General features: G+C 39.0%; 3 protein-coding genes across 3 annotated transcripts; 2 read left to right on the top strand and 1 right to left on the bottom strand.

Moving 5' to 3' along the window:
* Positions 1-341: 341 nt before the first annotated feature.
* On the bottom strand, positions 342-5,433 carry LOC137133271 (F-box only protein 47-like). The gene is made up of 10 exons (XM_067516727.1): positions 5,223-5,433; positions 4,577-4,738; positions 4,401-4,477; positions 3,979-4,053; positions 2,636-2,744; positions 2,014-2,187; positions 1,738-1,887; positions 1,316-1,458; positions 1,046-1,205; positions 342-442 (listed from the first exon to the last, which is right to left on the bottom strand). The coding sequence occupies exons 1-10, from the start codon at positions 5,407-5,409 to the stop codon at positions 342-344; spliced, it is 1,338 nt and encodes a 445-aa protein (XP_067372828.1). The 5' UTR covers positions 5,410-5,433.
* A 2,435-nt stretch (positions 5,434-7,868) lies between these two features.
* LOC137133621 (claudin-14-like) lies at positions 7,869-12,477 on the top strand. The gene is made up of 4 exons (XM_067517414.1): positions 7,869-8,204; positions 9,641-9,704; positions 10,136-10,397; positions 10,883-12,477. The coding sequence occupies exons 3-4, from the start codon at positions 10,164-10,166 to the stop codon at positions 11,387-11,389; spliced, it is 741 nt and encodes a 246-aa protein (XP_067373515.1). The 5' UTR covers positions 7,869-8,204; positions 9,641-9,704; positions 10,136-10,163; the 3' UTR covers positions 11,390-12,477.
* Positions 12,478-13,715: 1,238 nt separating this feature from the next.
* LOC137133503 (high-affinity choline transporter 1-like) lies at positions 13,716-24,159 on the top strand. The gene is made up of 9 exons (XM_067517171.1): positions 13,716-13,902; positions 15,265-15,522; positions 15,738-15,851; positions 16,338-16,493; positions 16,645-16,793; positions 17,124-17,267; positions 17,521-17,674; positions 18,788-19,005; positions 19,961-24,159. The coding sequence occupies exons 2-9, from the start codon at positions 15,339-15,341 to the stop codon at positions 20,612-20,614; spliced, it is 1,773 nt and encodes a 590-aa protein (XP_067373272.1). The 5' UTR covers positions 13,716-13,902; positions 15,265-15,338; the 3' UTR covers positions 20,615-24,159.
* Positions 24,160-24,657: the final 498 nt, after the last annotated feature.

The following is a 24,657-nucleotide window of genomic DNA, read 5'->3' on the forward strand; positions in this document are numbered from 1 at the left end:
AGTCTGAAATACTGCTTCTTTTAATAAATAAATATTAAATACTATTTCTAAAAATTAACATCCAAGATGGTTTAACAAGAACAAGATTTTAAAACTTTGAGAGAAATATAAAAAATGTATAGTTGAGCCAAATTCATTAAAGAGCTCTATTAACTGTTTACAGTCCACAACTGTCAACCAAATTAATCCTCTACAAACTCCTAAACCTTCTTATGTTCCAGTCTGATTATTGTAAATGTGTATCGCTGACTTCTTCAGTTTCCCCCCTCCATTATTGGCCATTTGCTTTTTCCCTAACTGTTTCTCCTCTGGCCCACTTTGAAACTTATTCCACATCAATCCTATTTGAGAAACATATGGAGGAATTTAGTGTGAAATCGAGCACTGGAGTCCAGGAGGATGCACAGGGTCTGGAAAGTCTCCCTGTCTTCAAGGTGGTTCCCTGACAAGAGATAGATAGAAGCATTTAACATGTATCAAATAACCTCTCAGGACAGAGCTACATTAAACAGTCTGAGAAGTGAAAGACACTCTAGTTGAATATATCTTATAGTTGAGCTTCCAGACACAATCAGCACACCTGAGTAGTGGTAAGAATTCACTTTCCCTCCATAATTACACTTTTTTGTTTTTATGCTATTTCCCAATCCTTTGTCAGTCTCACTCTGAGGCAAGATTTTTAAAGCACGTGGGTGCAGCAAAAACTGCAGGATGGATGCACAGGCAAATGAAGGTTGGCTGTGAGTGGCAAACTGAGGGGAAAACATACCTCTAAAAGCTACCTGACTGAGCTGTCGATACATAAAACATGAAAAGTTCCTCTCTACTACAATCCACTTACAACTGCTTACATAGACTCTTTTGAAAACAAAAGAATTATTGCTGCAATTTGTGTAAGTAATACTTGTTGTGGAATAATATGCTTTGGTAAAAGAAATGTGTTTGTTATCTACCCCAACTCGTCAGAGATCATTTAGGATAAAAAACAACAACAAAAGAACTCGATCAAATAAACTGTATGCTTCCAAAAGCTGCTCCACCTCACCTGCTACAGAAAACTCAAAGAACTCCCTGGTGATATCTGAAAATGCGTTCTCAAGTTGTTGGATAAAGTAGAACTTATCAGGAGCCGTGCTAAAGACCCCGCAGACCTGCTGTACCAACCTCACCGCCCAGCTCATGTGATAGCCATCCTTCTCGCACACCTATGAGTAAAGCCATACAAAACATAATAGTGAACATGCCCTTTCTGTCTGCACAACTGCTGGGGAATAACTCACTATTCAGCTGATGATACAATAAACAGGACTCCCACCAGTATAATGTATACGATGAGTCTGGAGATCTCAAGCAGACGTCCATTCAGGGCCTTGCTGGCCAGAATATTGTAGCAGATAGAGGTGCCACACAGCACCAGCAGACGGGCCACGTTCTCCACATGCCATGGCTGGGGAATGACTGTATGTGGTAATTACAATAATCAAATCTGTCAGTCAGTTCATTAGTCTATACTATTTTAGTGTAAAAGATTGAAATATTTAACAGTTTAAACTTGACATAAGAACATTAGCTATAAATCCAGTAATCTAGTACGGTAACTTGACAGATCATATACTTTGCATCTGATAAATACTTATACTTGTGTGTTTAGGTCATATCATGTTATATCTGCTTTTGATCCCTAAACTCAGAATGTATCAATCTGGAGGTCAAAGCATTAGAAAGCCAGTATGATACCAGTGAGCTCCTGCAGGATTGCTAACATTGAGTCAGTGGTCCAGCCTTTCACTTCTACTTTGCCAAAGAGCAGGAGAATAGCCCTAGCCAGGTCCCACAGAGCTTTGTGAGGTAGCCCTCTTGCTACCAGATCCTGCCAAATGAGGGTGTCTGCATATAGGAGAGAAAGTCACTCATTTACTTTGTCTCCACTTGCACAAAAATAAAACTATATACACATTGATATACAATACGTCCAATAAACAAAAAACTCACGACATGTTTTTATTATCTTACCGCCAGGCAGCAGGGGTCCATAGAGGATGAACAGTAAACGTGCCTGGCTGACCATGGGCCAAGGCTTCAGGAGTTGCATTAGCCAGAACTGACAATCTGGCTGCTTCGGCCATCGGTCCAACAGAACCTGACGGCAGAAAAGACGAAGTTGCAGCTCCTGGTACCCTTTCAACCCTGATGACAGACACAAAAAGTACTGTGTTATCACGCCTGTTAGAGCGGCCCGATGGTGAAGTGGTTAGCACTGCTGCCTCACAGCTAGAAGGTACCCAGTTCAAATCTGCCTGTTGTTTGTGGCCTTTCTGTGGCCTGTAAGACTTTCACAGGGCTCAATAATCAAAAAGAGACAGTAAAACCCTGACTTCACATTACAGTTTAGTAATACTATTAGCTCTGTTCTGTGTTTCCATAATCATTGTAATGCAATAACACCACTACCTCTAACACCATGAGTCTGAGCCAGAGGGAGTAAACTAAATTACTTTCAAGTATGAAACACTGGAAATAGCAGGTTTAACACAAAGCCTGCTGTGCTGTGATGGATTACTCTCCATGTTACACTTAGGCTTTGTCCTCTTCTACATTCAGTGGCATTTTCACTTGCATACACTGACACACAAACCTGGCTTTGAAGTGACGACTGTCTCTATTTTTTGCTGCAGGTTTGTAAGGTCACACAGGAAGTTGAAAACTCTGTGGCACTCCAGCTCATCCCAGCCAGCAATTAATGTCTGTAAGAGGATAGAAATCAACCGGTATTTTTATTGCCTTCACATTTCCATTAAAAATCTTTGTGCTTGCATATACAATCTCCACCAAACTATTAGAAAGTCTGAGCTAATTCATATGTTTTGGCTTTAAAGAGAAGGTATTTTGGTTTAATATCAAAAGGTGGGCAACTGATGAAAGCTTTTATTTGATGGTACATACACCTCAATGAAACATAAAAGATAGGATCTTTAGTATAAAATTAAGCCACTTTTTTTCTTCTTCAAAAGACCTGGAAAATTACTGGGGTGATAAGGGTTGTCATGTGAGATAGAGTTTCAACTGACTGAGTTTTCAAATGTTAATAGTTATGAATGACTTCTTTTAGATTTAGTCTTGAATTTTACTCTTGAAGTGTGTTAGTTAATAAAAAATGATGAATGAACATGAAAACCAGAGAGCTGCCTGTGGTGGAAAAGCAAGAGATAAACCTGAGGGAAAAACATGATGCACTGCACAAACATTGTCAACAAAACTATTTGGAATGTCATTACGAAAAAACTAAATCAGTTGTGTACTGAGCAACACACTCAGAACAGGAAGAAAAACTAAAAAAAACCTTCAGTGAAGGTATAAAATTCTACCATTTGAGGAAAAGTTCATGAGCTGAATCACAGAGGCCATACCACAACATGCAAACCTCATGAGCAGAAAGCATCGGAAAGCAAGTTAAACTTAGCCAAAAAGTACAGAGGTGAGCCACAAACGTTCTGGACCCCAATCAACATGATGGAAAGGCCAAAGTATCTAATATTTCGGACAATCCGATTGCTGAAGCGTGGGGAGTTATTGTCACCAACAGAATCATTTTGTGTAAAAATGTACAGAGAAATGTTTTCAAATATGGAAGAAGCTTAATGATGCAGCAAAACAATAATCCAAAACACAGTGCCAACAAAAAAAAAGACTTGTTTAGTAGAAATAAAATGGCCAATAAATTTAATTCAAAACAATAATTCTTAAAGTTATCATAGGAAATATGATTCAAAATTTGCCATCTTCTATGTTGTTTAATATATAAAAGGTGTAGATACCATCAAATAAAAGCAAATATAGATCTTTTGATAGTAAATCCAAATGTCTTCAGTGTAAAAACCAATTAATCAGGTACTGCTTAAGTGTTGTTGAAACTTTAGCAGTATATGGTTGTAATATAAATCTATTACACAATTTCCAGCCTTTATAAGTGTCTTTCACCTGGAGGAAGACACCGTGGCAGGAAAAGCCAATGCAGTCTGGGACTAGACACCGCTCCAACATGAAGCAGGGAATCTGAAACAGATCAGTGGGACAGCTTTAAATATCAATTTCAATATAATCTGTTAAACCTAATAGATATTAGGAAAGAACATTTTTCTCAACTAACATTCCTGCAATATTCTGAATGCAAAAAACATCTGGATTATTGCAACTACGTGAGTGAGGAGGTACACCACCTATCAAAAGAGGTGCTAATAAAACATTTGAAAGTAAAGAATAACAAGAAGCAAATACGATATTTAACAAGCAGTAGTTGCATAATATACAGTAGTTGCAATACACAGTATATTTGAATAATTTTACTGGCTCTGCCTCCCTGCTGTATAAAAAAAAAAAATAGTATTTCTAAATTGTCTTACCTGTGAAAATTTGCTAAAAATGAATCTCAACCTCTCCTTTGTTGGTAGCAACAGGGTACATCTTTTAAACAGTAACCCTGAGGTGTTGACAATAAGACAAAGATATTACAAATTACTTATATAGTATTGTGATGAATCATATAAAAGAAAACATACAGCAAAACATTACCGCATACCCAGGTCTCTGTATTGTGCAATAGTGGGTCTCTTTTCAAGACAGGTGTAGTCGTGAAAGGTCTGAATGAGGATTTTATTCTTCCAGGCCAGGGTGGAGATGTAGTCCAAGACATATCTAGTGAATTCTTTGGACACCATACCGAACACACTGATCTCCAGCACTGACAAACACAAAAAATGTCATACACTGAAACTATTAAAAGTGTAATTTTAGCAAGTAAATCATTTGAAAGTAAAATTTCCAATTTTGTCATTCTTCGTCATAGTTTACACATTAATACAAAGAAGTCCTAATGCTAAATCTGCTATTTGGTGTGCTGTTAATGCTGTAGATGATATGCAAATCTTAATATACATAAACTGAATTTAAAAACACTCGATACATGAAATCACCTATTCTCAAGGAAGTCTCATAAAGTACTAAATACGATCTCTTGACATACTTAGATATGTATTTATCACTATACACTTTATGTAGTGGATGGTATAACGTTACTACTCTTGTCTCTTTTGTTCTGACTTATTTAAATAAAAGTAAGCTTACATTACTTTTTATTGAACAGATCATGGGGAAAGAAAATGCATCAGACATGGAGGACACGTACAGTCCAGGAGGTGGGTTGCGAGGCCCCCAGTGACACTTACCAGATAGTTTATCCAGGATCATGTGAAACACCTCCGACGGGAGCCTGTGAAAATAGCTGGAGCTGGAGCTGCACTGGCTGCGGGTCATGATGGTCCTGCCTGGACAATGACTCCTCCTGCGTAGCCTGGGCTTGCGTGTCAATGTGTACTTCCCAACACTTCTGGAGCCTTTCCTTACCATTACCATCACCCCCGAATTAACTATATTCAAAGATAAAAAAAATCCTCTAAAAAATTCACCCCACCTTATTTGTCTAGTGTAGGACAACAAAGCTAAATACTCACGATTTATTACTAGCTAGCTAACAGCTACACTTAGCTAATCCGAGCTACATATAAGCTAACGCTAAGCTAACATAAATTGTAACTTTTGACATTATAGTCAAACGTGTCTTTTTTTTTGTGAGCGACGTCTGGACACAAGTGAAGTAATTATTGAGGAGCACAAGCTGTGTTAGACCTTGGTACCTTAGACCTACTGCAGCTAAGTGGCCGGTGTCAGCTGCAAAGTGAAGCCAGCTGTGTTTGAGCTACAGTAACATTATTAGCTCACTGTGAGGCGCGAAATGAAGAACTTCTCAGATTCCTCCGTGTGGAGTGAAAGAGTAAACATGAGATACATTATTACAAATAATGGAAAAACTAGGAAGTAACGAGTGGCTGTTGGTGGTGACAAGTGACGTTACTAATAAGAAAACGTTAACTTGTATCACTGTTACTGTTATAAAGTTTAAAAAATTAAATACATAAGAAAAACTTTTTATTTAAAAAATACCCATACTGTTCTGGAGTTTTTGTACTGTTTGTTGTTTTTTTTGTCCATATATTTCACCAAATAATTTTATGCAGACGTTCTTTTTCTTAATTGTTTGCAGGGGCTGTTTCTTTATGATTGTGGCTTGAGATGATTTTATTGTGAAAAGGCACAAATAAAATTGAATTAAAATGGGGGGAAAAAAATGAAGCATCAAAAAAAGCCATCAGATCACAAGATCAGCGAAAAATGACAGCAAAAAAGTTAAAAAAAAGAAATCTTATAGGTTTTTATGAAAACACCAGAGATCCACTCGAGATCGTTGCATGACAAACACTTAACATTTATTGAATTCCAAGTTCCACAATTGAGCTGATAACAAAGTCATTCCACAGTACACGTTCGCTAATAATTCCACGAACACGTTTCTCGTAGTAATTCCACAGAACGAGGCAAGAAATTGTTTACCTCCACAGCTACACACCCAACTCTCCACTGCTACCTTGTTGCTTACCACGACCTTGTAGTCAGTTTTTTCCGTTAGCTCCAATAGCTTCATCTTGTAGCTCCAAAAGCTGTCAGTTCTTTCCAGTAGCTGAGATGCACAACTTACTTTCGTAACCAACCTTCTATCTACATTGTTTCCTTGACAACTGGTTAAACAAACTTAAAAGGGCAAATTTTAAAGGCACTTCAAAGGTAAGTCATGTGATGTCATTGATGACGCCATCAGTACGCTTATACACTTCTTAATCTAACTAACCTTACAATACACAACATAAACAAAACAGAGGAAACCCTGGTTGGCTCATAAATGTTGGCTCATTATGCTTTAACCACCTGACAGCACATCCTGTGGTTTAAATCAGCTCCACCTTTACTAACAGTGACCTTCGACCCTTATTTTTTGTTAATTACTGTACCTCTTTTGCCATAATTACCACAATACCACAGTAAAGTAGTACTTGTACTGGATCTTTTTTAGGCCAATACTTGCTCATTTATTTGAGTATTGAGTTTGATTACTTCTACAACGTCTGCAGACAGTGTCACATTTTGCTGTGGATGACATTTTTAAGACAACCAATGTAAATGCTGGGGCCGATCAGGGAAAATGATATGATTTAAGTCCTATGCTACCTCCAGACAGCTCTCACCTTTATCTTAATGTTGGTGACCTCCGTACATCACACCTCCCACAACCAGGTGTAATTAGCCAAAATGATAAAATTACCTGTGTAAGTACGCAGGTTCTTTAAGATATACTTTGCACAGAACCTATAGAGTGATCTGCATACATACTATTATAAACACTGTGTGTATTATGAGCCGAGAAGGCCTGTTCCACACCATCCAGCAGTATGCACAAACAAACCAGCTATGCTCAGCTGCTAATCACAGGATTATTCTGCTTAACTAAGACTATCAAGTGTTCCACATTCGCAGGGCGTCTCCCACAAGCAGACCTTGGAGAGGATCATCCCTTTACTATAGGGATCTTACAAAGAGCTGAATACTTCATGAGCGACCCAGAGGAAGGACCAGCAAAACGTTTTTGTATACCAACACGATGTCATGGGAGGTTACACCTGGGTCACAGAGGGGGAGTGAGTAAAGAGCTGCAAAGCAAGAGGATAAACCTACCATAAAATTTCAGTTTTGAATGACTTGACCTGGCTTGTCGTACTGTGTACAGTGGGATAACAGCTTTATTGTGTATTGCTTTTACTGTTCACAAATCGGTAAAGTTAATGTGTGCTTTTCAACAAGTTGCATATTAGTTGACTTATGAAATTATAATTTGTTTAATTTATTGATTTCAGTTTGTTATTTCATAATTTATCATCCACAGGAGATCCAGAGAGCTGAATTACTCATTCTGAAACAGCACAATCAGCGAGGACAGTATCTCTTCTGTCTGTCTCTGCTTGGCAAAACTGCTCTTCCCCCGGGTCCACATTTGACATCCGCCCTGTTTGTCTGTCCGGAGCATCAAGCCAGCAGCGCTACTGTCCCTCCATGTCATCTGAGACATCTCTGGATCCTGCAGCACACACATATTGCTTGCCTGTTACAGCAGACACAGAGGCAGAAGAAGCTGGTCAGTGTGGAATCATTGCCAATGGCCGTTTATATCTGGAACCTCTCCAAATACATCTCTGGCTCTCAGGAGTGTGCCATCTGGACACCTGTGCCTATAGAGCTGTAGTCTTCATGTAACCTTGTTGGTGAGTATTTAAATGGGGAGAGACTTATTTAGTAATAAAATGTGAATGAGCAGTAGTCTACGTACTGTATTTTAAAGTGTAGATATTGCAATTGCTATTTGCTCAAAACTAGGTCACACAGTTATCAGTGACTGAACTAGGTTAATTTAGGGGCAAACAAGATGTTTGTCAGTGTGTCGCCTTTGTTTTTGCTGGTTACTTGTTATGCCTTTAGTGTAGTCAATAATTAAGTGAACACAATGACGTTGTATCTCTGATATTTTAAGAGGCCCTGGCAGTGCCAGGTCTAACACTGAACAATAATAAAGCTTTATAAACAGCGTCTGTTCTCTGAGGAATTTAAACAATGGGGCTGTATAAGCACTGTTTTTTTTCCTTTGGTATAAAATTTAAAGTCTCTCTGCCTCACTCTTGTTGGCACAGCAAGCAATTTCCAATCTAATGAGTATAATTCAGACACTTTGGTTGTTGGTCAGAAAATTGTTGTTAAAAATATTGACACGGAACAAAAGCAAAAGCTTAACCACGACTTTCACATTTTGCTACTATGACAGGGGGGTAATTGCTTGTGAGATGCATTATGGTGGGTTGTTTACTGCTTTGTGTCTAATTGTAAACTGTGGTGTCCCTAAGTACATTGACATAATCCCTCTACTTAAATACAGCTTTGAGGTATTTCTATTTTACCTGAGTATTTTCATTTTCTGCTCCTTTATAATTTGACCTTAATACAGTTCAGATTCAAATGTATAGCTACATCTTTGTACTTTTACTTCACTATATTTATTTATATAGTCATTGGTGATTTTTCAGATTCAAATAAAAAATTGAAAATACAGGATAATCATAATACTTTATTGGTCCCCATTATGAAATTCAGCATCTACCCAGGACTATGTAAAGTTTAAAAAATCCACTCCCTCATTACCAGCTGCATCATTAAAGTGATGAACGCATTAATGCATCAATAACCCCATAATATTCATATTCACTGATGTGAAATGAGGCATTCTGCATTAGGAGTACTTTTACTTCTGCTAGCTTAAATTAAAAGTATTTTTAATTAATACTTTTGAACATAGGTAATATTTTGAATGCAGGAGTATTACTTGAAACACAACACTGTATTTCTACACTGTGAAATACATTTAAGTATATATTTACTTAAGTAAATGATCTGAGTACTTCTTACACCACTATTTGTAAATGTAAAGCTCCGGTGAGGAATTAAATTGGACATATTATTTTTCCAGGTATTACAGTAGCCACTAGTTATTGTCACTGTTTGGGGCCTAGCACCTAGAAGTGCTCTGTCATTAGTCATTCAGTCCCTGCAGAGCTGTGAAATTAAACTTTGTGGTTTATAACAGTGCTCTCAGCTTGGATGGTTTCTGTAAATGTTTGATTTTCTCTCTTGTTCTCTCTCCTTTCCTGAGGGGTGGCAGAAAGCTTAACAAATAGACTGCTGTGGTTTGCCCTCCAGAGGAGAGCGTTAAACAGGTGAAGCTGAACACTGCTCTCATTAGTTACAGATGCAGTCACCTGCCACTCACCAGAGACTGATGTCAGAATACTGAAAGCTTCCACAGCTATTTCTGCAATCCGGAGACAGTTGAGGAAAGGCTCAGACTCTGTGACTGGATGTAAGCTCAGTGGAATTTACTATACTGCTGAGGGAACACAGCAGGAAAGAGGAGGAATCCAGCCATGACTGCAACCTGTGGGGCTTTAGTTTTGTTTTCAAAGTGTTTCTTTTTAATGGGATCATTTAATGCATATATTTAAAGTTTTATTTTTTTATTTTTCTAATGTTACCTGTGGATCAGATTTATCTTCTTAATATCCTTTATAGTGTTACATGCACTTTTAAGACATTCCAGTGTTCATCTACACTAATTTTTAATCCACACATTTGTATTTATATTTTGCAGTTTAAGCATCTGTCCGAGTGAACCGACCATGGCCAGCATGGCGGTTCAGCTCTTTGGCTTCTTCTTAGGACTGTTGGGATTTGTGGGAACTGTAGTTGCAACTCTGCTCCCCAACTGGCGCAGCACAGACTATATTGGCTCTAACATCATTACAGCCACCACCTACATGAGAGGCCTGTGGATGGAGTGTGCTTGGCACAGCACTGGCATTTATCAGTGTGAGCTGTATAGATCTCTGCTGGCACTGCCACGCGACCTGCAGGTATTACACATGCACCATCTGCTTATGTTAAAATAAGAAGGTAAAAAATTGCCAATCATGCCTAGTGTGATTATCAATTGATAAAAAATTATTCTCTCATTTTCTGATTGTGTAATGATTTTTTTCTTTTCTGTCTTTGGAACACACCCTAAAATGAGAAAATAACTTCTTGATTCCTGATAATTTAAGTAATTATTAGTTGCAGCTGTACTCCTGAGTGCATAAAGAGTTTCCAAAATTCATAGCGAGATGGTTGAAAGGTCAAATAGTTGAATGACTTCAGGAGAATATCCTGTGCAAAACTATATCAGTAAGACTGCACATTGCCCTCAGGGTAAAGGAAAAATTATTGGGGAAAGATATAACTGATTTATTAAGTGACTTGTTTTACTAATTGATTAAGAAGTTCATTACAAACGAATAAAGACATAACAGCGGGGTTAATTCCAATACTATTTGTACTTGTCTCTTGACCTCCACATTAGGCAGCCCGGGCCCTCATGGTGCTCTCCTGCATCACCTCAGTCCTTGCAACACTGGTGTCTGTGATGGGGATGAAGTGTACACGCTTTGCCTGTGGCTCATTAATCAAGCCTCTGCTGGCTCTGAGTGGAGGGATTTGTTTTCTCTGTGCTGGTCTACTCTGTCTGGTCACTGTGGCCTGGACGACCACAGATGTCATAATGGATTTCTATGACCCCTTCCTTCCCATTGGCTTAAAGTATGAGATTGGTCTGGCCGTGTACCTTGGTTACGCCTCGGCCTGCCTCAGTCTGACTGGAGGATTGGTGCTGTCCTGGAGCAGCAGTGGTAAAAAGGCACGGAGTCCCCAGCATATGCAAAGGAATCAACCATCATCTCCTCCTCCTGCCTTCAATAACTTATATCCCCCTGCTCCACTCTACAAGCCCCCCGAGGCCCTGAAGGACAACCATAATCCCTCACTTTGCTCCCTTTCCAGCAATGGCTATAGACTGAATAACTATGTCTAAGACTGAGCTACATACTAACACAATTACTGTGAGACCACATGCTCTGTGTATAGATGAAAAACAACTGCATAGTCCAACAGTCCACTGAAAATTTCTCATATTATGTAAAGGTATGTATCCACACCCATAAAACAAGAAAGAAAAGGAAAAAAGTTTGTACAATTACAATATAAGAATAATATAAAATATCAGCTGCTGCACTTGCCAATATATCACAATTTGACAAACTTCAACTCATTCACTCAAACTACACATCTGAGAGACGAGACTAGAAGAACTGTGGGTATATGAGAACTCAAGTGCAATCTGTTGACTTGTGCTATACATCTGAAAGACCATAAGATGGCAACCTATCCCTGTAGATAGTCACCATGTATGGTCTCATGTTAAAGGATAACAAATTGTTTTTTTCACTTCTTCATTGTAGCCTGTTGTCCAAAAAATGTGTAACTTTTCTAGAAGAAAATAGCAGGCCTGTTTTTTTAATATACGGATTTAATGTAAGTGTTCCGTGTAGTAAACCAACTATAATGTTAATTAATTAATTTGCATTTTCAGTGTAATACTTAAAACATGCTCTATAGGAAAGATTTCCTGGTCCCCAGGAAAACTGCCATGCCATATCCCTTTACTAACCACTGCTGCTTACCTGGATCAGGTCTGTTCAGTAAAAACAGAAGCCAGGAGATCTTAGATGAAGGTGGATTGGGGAAAGGCCAAGAATCTTCCAACATTAACTGAATTAACTGAACACACCTGGCCCAGATAATCAGCAGCTTTCCTTGAGGAGCAGGGTTGGGAATCACTGCTCCACAGTAATGTCTGCCTTGTTTCTGATTGACTTGGTGAAAGCTGTAACACAGGGCTGAGCAAAGCGTGAGAAGGCCGCTAGATGGCAATACATGTATTTTGACAAGGTAACCTGTGGTTAGCACTTTGTATTAACAGTATCTTGACTACATCATTTGGTTGGCTTTAGGCACATAGCTTGTATTTATTAAAAGTTAGCTGTGGTAAGAATATTACTAACATATAATCTCAGTTGTTAAGCCATATGTGTGAAATAAACATTATTATCTCTTCATGAATGCTCAAACAAAATCAAGTTATTTGTGACTTCTCAGTAGCTTTACACTGTGGTGTCTGTCAGTAACTATCTGCATCACTGCAAATGGGTTTTCGAGGCTTATTTGTTAGAAATCCGCTCTCAGTAGCTGTCTGCCAGCCACACCGACATGAAATTAGAGGATGTGTCTTGTCTTATAGCCAGCAGTCAGTATGGTCAACAGTTTCCTTTCTAGAGAGGAGAAGATTAGATTATTGTATTGATAAATAAAAAAATAAACTCTGCTAGTTTAAAGTCAGGCACAGATGTACAGAATAAATGCTGACAATAATGTTTAATTACCTTTATAAAAAAACGTAATTTCAATTTAAACCCATTCCTTTGGAGTTTTGAAATGTGATTATAAAACTTTACATCTGACATCAAGCTAAATGCAAACAAGAAGCAAAGTAACTAATTCTCAACTCACTTATTAGAGCCCAAAAGATGGAAGGTAAAGTAGCAGTGAAATTTGTGATGTAAAGAGCAGTAGTTTTACTGCCATGGGGACTTGTTGGTTTTCAGATTTCAGCACCATTGACAGTGAACTGAACGTCCAAGATATCCGTTTACTGTCTATTCGAGTATTTAAACACGTACTTAAACTCAATTAGTAAGTAAACGATCTGGGCTTCTCCCTATACTTTCAGTTATTACTGAATCCACTTGTGGGCTGAAGAATGGTTATATGGCGTAACAGTGTTTACGAGTAGGAACTGTGTACGTCTAAAAGTGGCCAAAACAATGTCCCATGAGTAACCGTTCATTCCTTCTTTTTTCTGATTTATGACTTACACCTATTGATACAAGTCCCCTGAGAATTTGTGTTGAACTACAATAATATGGAGGCGGTGTTCTTGGACAGAAAGGGTGTAAAAATTGCATGCGTAAAGTGGGTTATAAAGTGGAAACGTGATCCTACGCTCAGCTAACATTACGGCCATACAGCCAGCATTTGTGCGAAAAGAATCAATGAACCTTTAATTATGGAGCAAGCGGGGACCTGCGCAAGATCGTAAATCAGGCCTGAAATGTAACCTGGCAAGGAAAAGGTTTCATCCATTGCCAATATGAAATTATGATATTGGAAAGCTTTCCCGAGGAGGTTGTGCGTCATGCCACTCTCTATTAGGTGCTATTTTCGTCCTGCCCTGGAAGACGTTCATCCACCATCTACCCAACCTGACAGCACCCAATAAACCCACCACTCCCATCCATCTCTCCCCCTCCCTTGCTCTTTCCCTCTCTCTCTTTCTGACGAACGTCGGTGACTTAAAAAACAAGATAGGACAATTGTGTTTGGTCGAACAAGGGGATTACTTTGTGGTACCTTTGCCAAAAAATATCGTCTTTACTAGTTTTTAAACCCTTTTTGTGGTCATTTTAGATCCGTTTCTCCAAAGGAAAGGTGAGATAATGTCCGTTTCTATTGTGATACTGTTTAAACATTGTGTTTTGCTTGACTGTAACTGCATTTGATTGTAGTGACACATGTTGATCAATAATGCAATACTGGCCTCCTGGAACCACGGTGTCAGAGACAGGAGCTGAAAAACTCAGGTTTGATTCAGCACATCAGACACAAAACGCTTGCGCGTCTGTTTTAGCTCTGCTTTAGTTAATAGTGAGCGGTGCTTCCCCTTTGCAAAGCATAACGGACTTTTACGCACGACAACGCAACCAAAACCAACAGCTTTTCGATTAAAAAAATATGTATCACACAAGGATGCACTGCAGAATAGACACTTCGACTGTACGGCGACTGTTAGAATTGACAGCTCGCACAATCATGGAGTATGCAATTTCTGTAATTATAATAAGTGGGGCAAGGCGCGCGTAAAGTTAGAGAACAAAATGAGAATAATAAACTCGGCTGATCAATAGCACTACCTCTAGTTTTAGGCATTTCTGATTCCTGTGTTTTGATTCAATTACACCTGGATTTCCTCTCTATCTGCTACCTGCGTCAGTTTGTTACGGTAAGGTTTGGCCACTCGTCACAGCCTGTACACTGCAAGTCTGGGAAAAAATGTATATATTTATGATATTGAGCAAAGCTTAAAAAAATGTAGATATATGTATGTGTAACTCCAGAAACCAGTGAGGTGTACAGCACCAGAATGTTACTGTATTAACTAAAATATTTGGTCAACGGGCGGGTATGTCGATACAAGCAGTGTCTTTGTTTTTTGTTGTTTTCTTGGATAATAATTTGGATACTGGGACTTCATTACACATTATTTTGCTAATTTAAAACAACCTAGTGAAGGTTACTAAAACACATTTTCTTAATGGAATATTTCAGCCTATAATGGGAAATTGTACCGTGGTCAATTTTGAACCTGGCAAATCCTTGTGTTCAAGTGTTTAAATATAATAGACTCCTAAAATGTGTAGATTTGCAGATTGAAGAAAGTGTGCAACTGGTATTTGACTTACTTTTGGGCATTATTTGCAAATACTGGCACCCATGGCTACATACAACGTGTGGTCACTCTTTGCCCTTTGCCCTAGTGAGTAAAAATTAAATTAAGCATTTGGTAGCCTTAATTAAAATGCTCGGTTAATGATCTTTTACCACTGGGCTAAGAGTCACTTTTTATGTGTTCCTTATTACGCACGGACGCCCTAGAACCACAGCACACCATACCATAGACTTGATCAAAATGTGGCACAACGAGGCTTCTGTGAAATTCTCTTTCAGGTCAAAAACCAAAAAAAAAAAAAAAAACGCTTGTAAAAATCAGGCTCTTCCTTTGTGTCTTCGAAGTTTTCTCCATGAAATCCCAAGTCCTCGGGCGCAGCAGTACTTGATCTCGGCGGCAGGAAGCGGACGAGCGAAGGATGGCCATCCACGCAGAGGGTCTTGTGGCTATAGTGCTTTTCTACGTCTTGATTCTGTTCGTGGGGATCTGGGCCGCGTGGAAGAACAAGAACTCTGGAGTAGGCGAAGGCGGAGAACGCAGCGAGAGCATCATGGTTGGGGGGAGGGACATTGGCTTGTTCGTAGGTGGATTCACCATGACCGGTGAGTTTATTTTATACGTTTGTTTGTTGGTTGGTTGGTGTTCAACCAGATATTTGGGCAATATATTAGCAGAGGAAATTACAACAAATTTCGATAAATCCGTCTTTTACGCACGGACAGTGTATTTAAAGCAAAGCACGTTGTCATAAACGGCTCTTTGGTTCACACTTTCTTTTTCTAAACTATTTTTCTCTTGTTTTTTGGTTTTGTTTCAGCCACTTGGGTGGGAGGGGGCTACATCAATGGGACAGCAGAGTATGTCTACCTGCCTGACCAAGGCCTGGCTTGGGCTCAGGCGCCCTTTGGGTATGCGCTCAGCCTGGTAGTAGGTAAGAACCCGTGTTTCTACAGACAGCACGTATGATGAAACACGTACAGTAAGAATGTAGGATTTGCTGCAAATTAGGTTCCTGTGTTACATTCGTTGTCCATGCAGGTGGAAAGATATTTAATCATTATTAATTATTGCATTGCTTTTCCTTGTATGACAGTACATCATCGCAAAGCAATGCAGAATCTTCAGATCACTTACCAGCTATAATATTTCCCCTCATCTAAGTAATACTGTAAAATTACAGTTAATTTTAAACAGTTAAAAAAAGAACTACTGGTACATTTGGAGTTATGTATGACGTCATCATGTGTCAAAAACATGGAATGCTCCTATAGGAAACAGCAGTGCTTCAGCCAGATCTAAAAAGGCAATAATATTGGTTCACTCTGTACTACTTAAACCCCAGATTTACATTAGAAAGTTGATGTAGATTTTCTGTAAAACTAGTTTTGAATGTGATTTTATTTCTGACATTATTCAGGTGGCCTTTTCTTTGCCAAGCCTATGCGATCGCGTGGCTATGTCACCATGCTTGATCCCTTCCAGAACCTTTATGGAAAAAGGATGGGGGGCCTGCTCTTCATCCCTGCACTCATGGGAGAAATCTTCTGGTCTGCAGCTATTTTATCTGCCCTGGGTATGTGACCAGTAAATACATGAGATCATTTAAAGGTAAAACAGCCTAAACTATGCTTTAAATGCCCCCAGTGTGTAAACTCATCATCTGTATCACATTAAGTTTACTTTTACTCCGACTTTATCTACTCACCTGAATTTATTTCCTGCAGGTGCCACTCTGAGTGTGATCGTGGACATAAACATCAACATATCGGTGGTAATCTCAGCTCTGATAGCGATCTTCTACACACTTGTTGGAGGACTCTACTCCGTGGCATACACAGATGTGGTCCAGCTGTTCTGTATCTTTTTGGGCTTGGTGAGTGTGACTGAATTTAAGCCTAAATGTTTATGTCAACCCTACATTTTGAAATGTGGCCTAAACTCATGATTGTAATCCTGTTTCAAATAATTGAAAACCTTCATCTTTAATTTAATTTTGAATTTTGCTCATTTAGTCAGTGTCATTATGTTTTTACACAATTTAAAACTACACTTTCCGGGGTTTTAAAAGGTACCTTTCTGTAGTGTTCCTTGTAAAGTTAAGTGATGTCAGTCATTTTTGCAACAACAGATACTGCCCGTTTTCAGAGTAAACAACTGTCCAACAGAAATAATATTCGCATTCTGATACCTTCCTCTCCATCAGTGGATCAGCGTGCCGTTTGCCCTGTCAAATCCTGCTGTGTCGGACATCACTGTTTCAGCCAAGGAAACAATCTACCAGTCACCCTGGCTGGGGAAGATTGATCCTGAAGACAAATGGCTCTGGGTGGACAACCTCTGTTTGCTGGTAGGTCATACATTTTTGTCCGAAGATTTCCTGAGACACAGTAAAATGGAGTGCTGGCCTAAATGAAGCATTTTTTACTGACTATTAAATCAATTAATAGTATTATCTAGACTGACTGAAGTACCGTTACAGAACAAATTTGTAAAACAAGTTGACTGCTAACAAAAATTTTCTGATCGGTGTTAATGCCGGTCTAGCTGACTGTTGTGCATTGGCTTGGTGTCTGTATTTACTATGGGGTTTCTGTTTCTAGATGTTGGGGGGGATTCCCTGGCAGGTCTATTTTCAGCGGGTTCTTTCTGCCTCTTCAGCTACCTATGCCCAGGTCCTCTCCTTCTTCGCTGCCTTTGGCTGCTTAATCATGGCCATCCCCTCAGTCCTCATAGGGGCAATAGGGGCTTCCACTGGTAACTATATACATTCACTTTGAACATAGGAACACACAAAATAAGGGGTATTGCTAAAATTATCTTAGACTCACATGCTATTATCTGTAATATCCTTATCTTTATACACACACAGTGGTATCAAATTGTTGAATACAATTATATCAGATGCTGATCCATACATTTTGTGCACACACACAGAAACACATACCGATTAAGCAGTTAATGAAACATCACAATACGAAACATCCAGGAATCAGATTTTTTATTCACTCAGGAAAGTGTGATCAAAGGGAGTACAATGCCTTCCTGGGTTGTTTACACCCCAGCAGGTTTTTTTTTTCAGATGTGTAAATGCAAATGCATACGGTGTCTGGAGGGTAAACAAAAGCAGATGGATCCTGTCACGACGGGCAGAGGAGAGAGCCATCAGACCGTGCTGGTTTAGTAAATATTACATCTGAAGAAGTCTGTCTGAAGATGTTTCATGTATAATCGGGACTAATCAACCACTGCTTGTAAATATCCAGGGACTGCGAGAAAGACACAGATTTTGTACCTCGGGGAGATGAAGAGAGGAGAGAGAAAGAGAGAGAAGAAAAATCATAGAAAGATAGAGAGATGTCAGATCTTTTAAAAGCAAAAGACAGATAGGGAAACAAAAGGAATTCAGTGAATGGGAGGACGGGGACAATAACGGGAAATTGTTGAGATAGAAGTGTAACCGGCAGCAAGAAGATGAGTTATAATTCTAAGACATATAGAGCAGCTCACCCAAACAGCTGCAGGTCTACATAACTGCACAGTAAAATAATGTCAGCCCAATTGATGCTAGTTAAAGTTTACTATGATGAGTTGTGTTTTTACATTTTGCCTTTTTATTGGAGAGATTTGCTGAATGAAACACTTGGATGTTTTATCAAGAAAAAGAATAGACCCATTCACACGACCATATTTAATCTGTCATCTGAACGCCTCTACAAGTATTCAATTTATAATTCTATAGGTTGGCCGGGAGCCAAATTTGATTAATGTCAATATAAGATTGTGTGCAGGCTGTGCAGTACAGTCTGTTCAGATTCTATTATTTTGTCCTGTTGCATTTATGATGCCGTTTCCCATTTCCTCTTTCAGACTGGAACCAAACTACTTACGGGTCCCTTCCACCAAAAGATAAGGAAGAATCAGACATGATCCTTCCCATAGTGCTTCAACACCTCTGCCCACCCTATGTCTCCTTCTTTGGTCTTGGGGCGGTGTCAGCCGCAGTCATGTCATCAGCAGACTCATCTATTCTCTCAGCCAGCTCCATGTTCGCCAGGAACATCTATCAGCTCGCCTTTCGGCAATCGGTGAGAGTGCCAACAACAGAACTAATACACGTCTCCCATGTCTGAACTAGTAGTTGGAACCATCAGTCAGCTAATCAATAAGTCAATTTCAGTTCCATGCCAGTAGTTTATAAATGAGTCAGATTTTGTCTTAAAGCTAATAGAAAGCATAAATTGAATGTACACTTGTTGTACAGTACTTACTGAAGATACAGTACAAAACCAAATCGAGTGTCAATGTGAAAATTCTGGTTTACTTTTTTCCACCCTCTCTAGTTGAACAATGGCAATCAATAAAATTCACAAATTCATACATAAAAAGATTCATGATTTCCGTCTGCTAAGCCGACTCTTGTTATGCTGCTGTCAACCATTTTGTGTACAGCAGCACAGTGGTTGAACTTGTCCGTCCAACCCCCGCAATTCATCGTGCTGACAGACACAATGACCCATAAACTGTGCTGGACTGTGAAGAAATTTTGGAGTAGTGGCCAAAATGTGGGTACACTTCGTATACACCGGTGTACATCTTCACTGGTAACTAGTAATGCTGCCGCCTCACAGCTAGAAGGTCCCTGCATGGTTCAAATCTACCTGCCAGCTGCAGCCCTTCTTTATTGAGTTTCCATGTGTGGGTTTTCTGGGTACTCCGGTTTCCTCCCAGAATCCAAAAAAAAAGACCATGTTAGGTTAATTGGTGACTCTAAATAGTCCATAGGTGTTAATGTGAATTGCTGTGTGTGTGTCTCTAATCTGACCCTGTGATAGACGGGACACATTGCCCAGTGACAGCTGGGATAGGCTCCAGCCCTCTTTGACCCTGAACAGAATAAGTGATTGAAATAATGGATGGATGTTTTTGTGAGACATGCTTGGAACAAATGACGTGAAGAAGTGACTTTCTGTGTGGAGCGGCTATTAGTCTCATTGTACTTATACCTCACCATTCTCACACTCCCTTTCTTCTGTTTTCCAGGCCTCAGATCAAGAGATTGTTTGGGTGATGCGCCTCACCATCTTTGTATTCGGAGCTCTTGCCACTGCTATGGCATTACTAACAGGATCCGTGTATGGCCTATGGTACCTGAGCTCTGACCTGGTCTATGTCATTATATTTCCTCAACTTCTCAGTGTGTTATTTGTCAAAGGCACCAATACTTATGGCTCTGTAGCTGGCTACATCTTTGGTCTGCTATTGCGTATTGGTGGAGGGGAGCCATACCTTAAACTCCCTCCTTTTATCTACTACCCAGGCTGGGTGACACAGGAGAAGGTCCACCTTCTCACTGGAGATGTAGAGTACTTTGTCCAGCAGAGGTTCCCGTTCAAGTCTATGTCCATGGTGGCTTCTTTCTTGGCAAATGTGGTCTTTTCTTATCTGACAAAGTACCTATTTGAAAGTGGAATGCTGTCACACAAGTACGACTTCCTGGATGCCGTTGTGTCCAAGCATAGCAAAGAGATAATGGACAAAGCTACACTGGTGAGCAACCATGATAACATCCTTCTTTCTGAGATGGCCCCAGTCAAGCAGGCTCTAGGTGCGTCACTTGCTGGGACCTTTATCAATACCGAGATCATTAGTGATGATGGGGCATCCAGTCCAGAACCATTTCACAATGAAAACTAGATCACAAAGGCACAAAGAAAGCTGCATACAAGCAGTTTGACCAAGAGGGAATAGTCCAAGAGGCATCACCATTCTACAGGAAACTTGCTACTGCCGCACTGGAAGACAAATCAACACAAATCTGCTGAGGCTTCCATGTGACTCCACAAGTTTTTTTTATGCTGATGACATTGAGATTTCTTGCCTAGAAACAGGACATTGACAGTCAGTCAGCTGTGTTAAGCTTACCATTTTATTATTTGATCTCATTCTGTTTTGTTCATCATGACTGTGAATCCAAAACCACATCAACTATCTTAATTTAAGTGCTGCTAAAGTGATCAAAGGAACTATCAGGTTGGTTGTGGGCCACTATAATAGTGCAATATCTAACCAAGAAGTAGTGTCTGTGTCTACATACTTGTGTGTGTGTGTTTGTGTGTGTGTGTCTATGTATGTGTGGATTGATTTATTTACAAGTGAATGAGTTTCAGTTTTAAGCTTGCGTAGAGTATATTTATTAATAGAGCAATAATATTTTTAAAGTCTATGTTGTACAGATAGATGCACTACACTGAACTTTCAGGTTACAGCCATTGTTTTTAACTTGAAGGCCAGTAGATCTTGTGCATATTTTATGTTGGTTGTTCACCTTGCTCTTAATCCTCTGTATTCTAGACACCATATGTGACAAATTAAGAACTGGGTACCATCATGATATTACCAAAGCCCCGCACTCACCAAGCAGCAGATTGATATTGGATTACTTGTCAAAACTGGAATTACTTTTCAGTCACAAGATTTTTAATATTCACTGCCAACATAAAAAAAATGTTAAAGCTACAATATGCCATGGTTGCAACATAGTATAGTTGCAGTATAATCGAGATTAAAGCTACTGTAAAGGATTCTTGGGCCAATTAGGGACAAAGCAAAAGCCTATAAACACAACAACAACCTCATTTTGTGTGGCCATAAAATTATGTATTTATACATCCAGCCATAGATATGGATGGATAGTAGCACTGATCAAGAAATTATGTTTGTATACACCTTCTGAATGTTGGTCGAATGTTCACTCTGTTATGTTTTAATCTAACCAAATTCCTTTGTGAAATATCTTACTCTCTTACAACTAAATGCTCCTCTGTGATCACCAGCTAGTAACTAATTTAATAGTCATTTTGTACAGTGGGGTTATCAGAGATTTCTGCTCAAAACAGCAGCTGGAAATTAGGTTAAAGAAACTCAGGAGAGTGAACCAAATGAAGAGCCCTGTAGTTTACAACATACTGTAATTAAATTATGTTCCATTTTATTGTCATTTGGTTCACTTTTTGGACAAAAGTGTCTCTTTGATCATCAGCTTTAAAGAAAAATAATAGCTCAACACAAACAAAATGCCATATACTGCTAGTCTGATTCCAGTTGTCTCAGCTGGTGTCAAAGTCAACACTTTATAACATCATTCACAATACTGACCTCCACATTTTTGGCACAACCTTTGCACTGAATATAAAATGTGTCACACATGGAGAATATTCGTGGAATGGATATAATTCCATAGCATCCTGGGCTTTAGTTACACACCACCCCGATAAACTAGATTTAAGAGATTTAAATATCCAATACAACCCCATAGTTTTGTAGATTTTGAATGTTTTTCTGGGTACCTTCCAGGCAGCCACTGACATCCATTCATTTACACGTGTTGTGGGAGTCAATTTGCAATGATTGTGACGTGTAGACAACTTTCAATTATTGTGCATTTATAACATGCATATGCATTATCATATAATGATAACATTCACACCTATAAAAGCACATGTGTTTTTATATCTGCAAGTTTATGAATGGAATCAAACTGCTGCCTGACCAGTTATAAAATTCAGAAATCTAAAAAACTGTACTACAGTCTTAGAAAGGATTGGCATTAATGCATAATATACATATGTAACAAACACAGATATTATTTTAAAGACGTGAGCCTTTAAAACTATAAAATAATCTCACAGAACCTATTTTGAAATATGTCTTTTGTGTGTGCCTGTGATGCTGTGTTTGCTCATCCTAAACATGTATTGTCTGTGCAGGCACAGTTGGTTAGCGGAAACAAGAAGTGATTGGTCCTCCCAGGATGGTGTTAGCACCGGTCAGTATTGATCCAATCCCCAATGAATTAGTCATCAGGACATTTGATTATTGTTACAGTGTGTTATACGCAGTGGTGAAGAGCTGAAATGTTACTGATAAAACATTGTTGAATTAAACAACCAGACACACTGTTTGTTGTGTAGTACAAAGACGTTGTCACTTTACGCAATTATGAACTTCTTTGTGTTCATCTCCTGTCAGTATTGTTGTTGTTTGTTGGTGTCTTGCTGAATCTATGGACTCGCCTTAATTGAAAGGTCGGCAGTGGGAAAAAGGGAGGGTTGTAAATGTGCAAGCTATTATAAAAATCTTTGATCATATGAAAGATAAAGCTACCAATATACTGTATTTATTTAGTGTCAGCAGTCCATACCAATCACAACCAAATCCAACAATGTGTTATTCTAAGTTCCCTACGCCATCAGTGGCACTGAGTCAGATGCCTTGTCATTCAGGAGGATATATTCCTTTTAAAGGGGTCACAAATATAAAGTGTCATCTTTCTAAATGGCAGAGCAATTTCCTAACAGGTCCTCAATGCGCTTTCTGTTAAATGTAAGGAGTCAGTGGTGCATCTGTTGGCAACTTGGACCTGCAGATTAATACACAGTTGGTGCTCTAAATCTATGTCAGTTGAATTCAAAATAAACAGTGTCAGGGTTAATCTTAATGAAGGAATATGTCATCCAGCGAAAAGATATGGGCCACTGATTTGTCTTTAATAGTTATGGAAAAAGAAGTGGATATTTATCAGGCTGTAGCTACAGAGACAAAACATTTTAGCAGGATTGTGTCATTGTTGATTGTGGTCTTTTTTCCCCAAGGACTGTGTTACACCAAGCAAAATCTAATGTAACATCAAATGTATTCTTTATGGTGGCAACCTAGCCTGGTAGTCAGTCTTCTCTGCCATAGCTGGGGAATAGGACCTAGGAGCCAGTCTTGGTGAGGTACAATAAAACACCCTAGATCCTGACCAGATCCTGCCCCTTGCTATCTGTTGATGATATGCCACCAAGATGACTTCAGCTTAAATGAATGCGGTGGCCGCTGGTCTGATGCTATGCAAAGTGTCAGACAATCGCGTTGGACTTAAATGTGAATGTAAACTTGTAATTTATGTTCGACCACAAACCTGAACAAACACACAAAAGAATCAATTTCAGGTGTTGGACTAACACAATTGTGGAGCTGTGTCAGACAATTGCAATGACACTGTATTTTTGTGTGTTAAATGTATATACCAAGAAAACATAGCAACAAATCAATCTACTTTTAAATGCAGCATTAAAAATGACATTTAATGAAATTACAGCTATTTATTTATTTATTTATTTATGCAGTGTCTATAAGAGTATAAATGTAAACTTATGTGAGGTCAGTTGAATAAATTGTATTATTTAGCACAGAGATGATTTTGTTGTGCTTTTTCAAATTTAGCTTGTGGGGTTGCATTGTGTCAATGACTGTTCGCAAAAATATTGAAAGATAAATGTGTGTATGCGATTGTTTGTGTGTGCAAGGTGTGGACTGACTAGCAGAGGGTTTAATCTAGAGGTTGCTGTCTGCTTGGACACATCAATCAAAACAACCACCTCAGAATCTTATAACTGCCAGAACTGTCAGGGCTGTCAATCTCTCTTTCTCACACACACACACACACACACACACACACACACACACAAACACACACACACACACACACACACACACACACACACACACACACGCACACTTTCCAGATCACAGCATGACTACATCAGTCTGACCCCTGGCTGGAAGGAGCCGCTAAATTAAAAAAATTGATTTTACAGTTACCAAAAAGAAGAGTTACCAAAAGCTGTAGTTCGTCATTTACTGTACTGTACTAAACTGTGCATAATCAGGCTTATAAGATCCTGATCAGTTAA

Source organism: Channa argus, chromosome 9 (assembly GCF_033026475.1).
Source record: "Channa argus isolate prfri chromosome 9, Channa argus male v1.0, whole genome shotgun sequence".
Lineage (NCBI taxonomy): Eukaryota > Metazoa > Chordata > Actinopteri > Anabantiformes > Channidae > Channa > Channa argus.

Excerpts from the sequence above, each read along its gene's own strand:
- LOC137133621 (XM_067517414.1), top strand. The coding sequence starts at position 10,164 with ATGGCCAGCATGGCGGTTCAGCTCTTTGGCTTCTTCTTAGGACTGTTG. Across the intron at positions 10,398-10,882 it reads CACTGCCACGCGACCTGCAG|GCAGCCCGGGCCCTCATGGT; the intron begins GTATTACACATG and ends CCTCCACATTAG.
- LOC137133503 (XM_067517171.1), top strand. The coding sequence starts at position 15,339 with ATGGCCATCCACGCAGAGGGTCTTGTGGCTATAGTGCTTTTCTACGTC. Across the intron at positions 15,523-15,737 it reads AGGTGGATTCACCATGACCG|CCACTTGGGTGGGAGGGGGC; the intron begins GTGAGTTTATTT and ends GTTTTGTTTCAG. Across the intron at positions 17,675-18,787 it reads GGCAATAGGGGCTTCCACTG|ACTGGAACCAAACTACTTAC; the intron begins GTAACTATATAC and ends TTCCTCTTTCAG.
- LOC137133271 (XM_067516727.1), bottom strand. The coding sequence starts at position 5,409 with ATGGTAATGGTAAGGAAAGGCTCCAGAAGTGTTGGGAAGTACACATTG. Across the intron at positions 2,188-2,635 it reads AGTCGTCACTTCAAAGCCAG|GGTTGAAAGGGTACCAGGAG; the intron begins GTTTGTGTGTCA and ends GTCTGTCATCAG. Across the intron at positions 443-1,045 it reads CTTTGAGTTTTCTGTAGCAG|GGAACCACCTTGAAGACAGG; the intron begins GTGAGGTGGAGC and ends ATCTCTTGTCAG.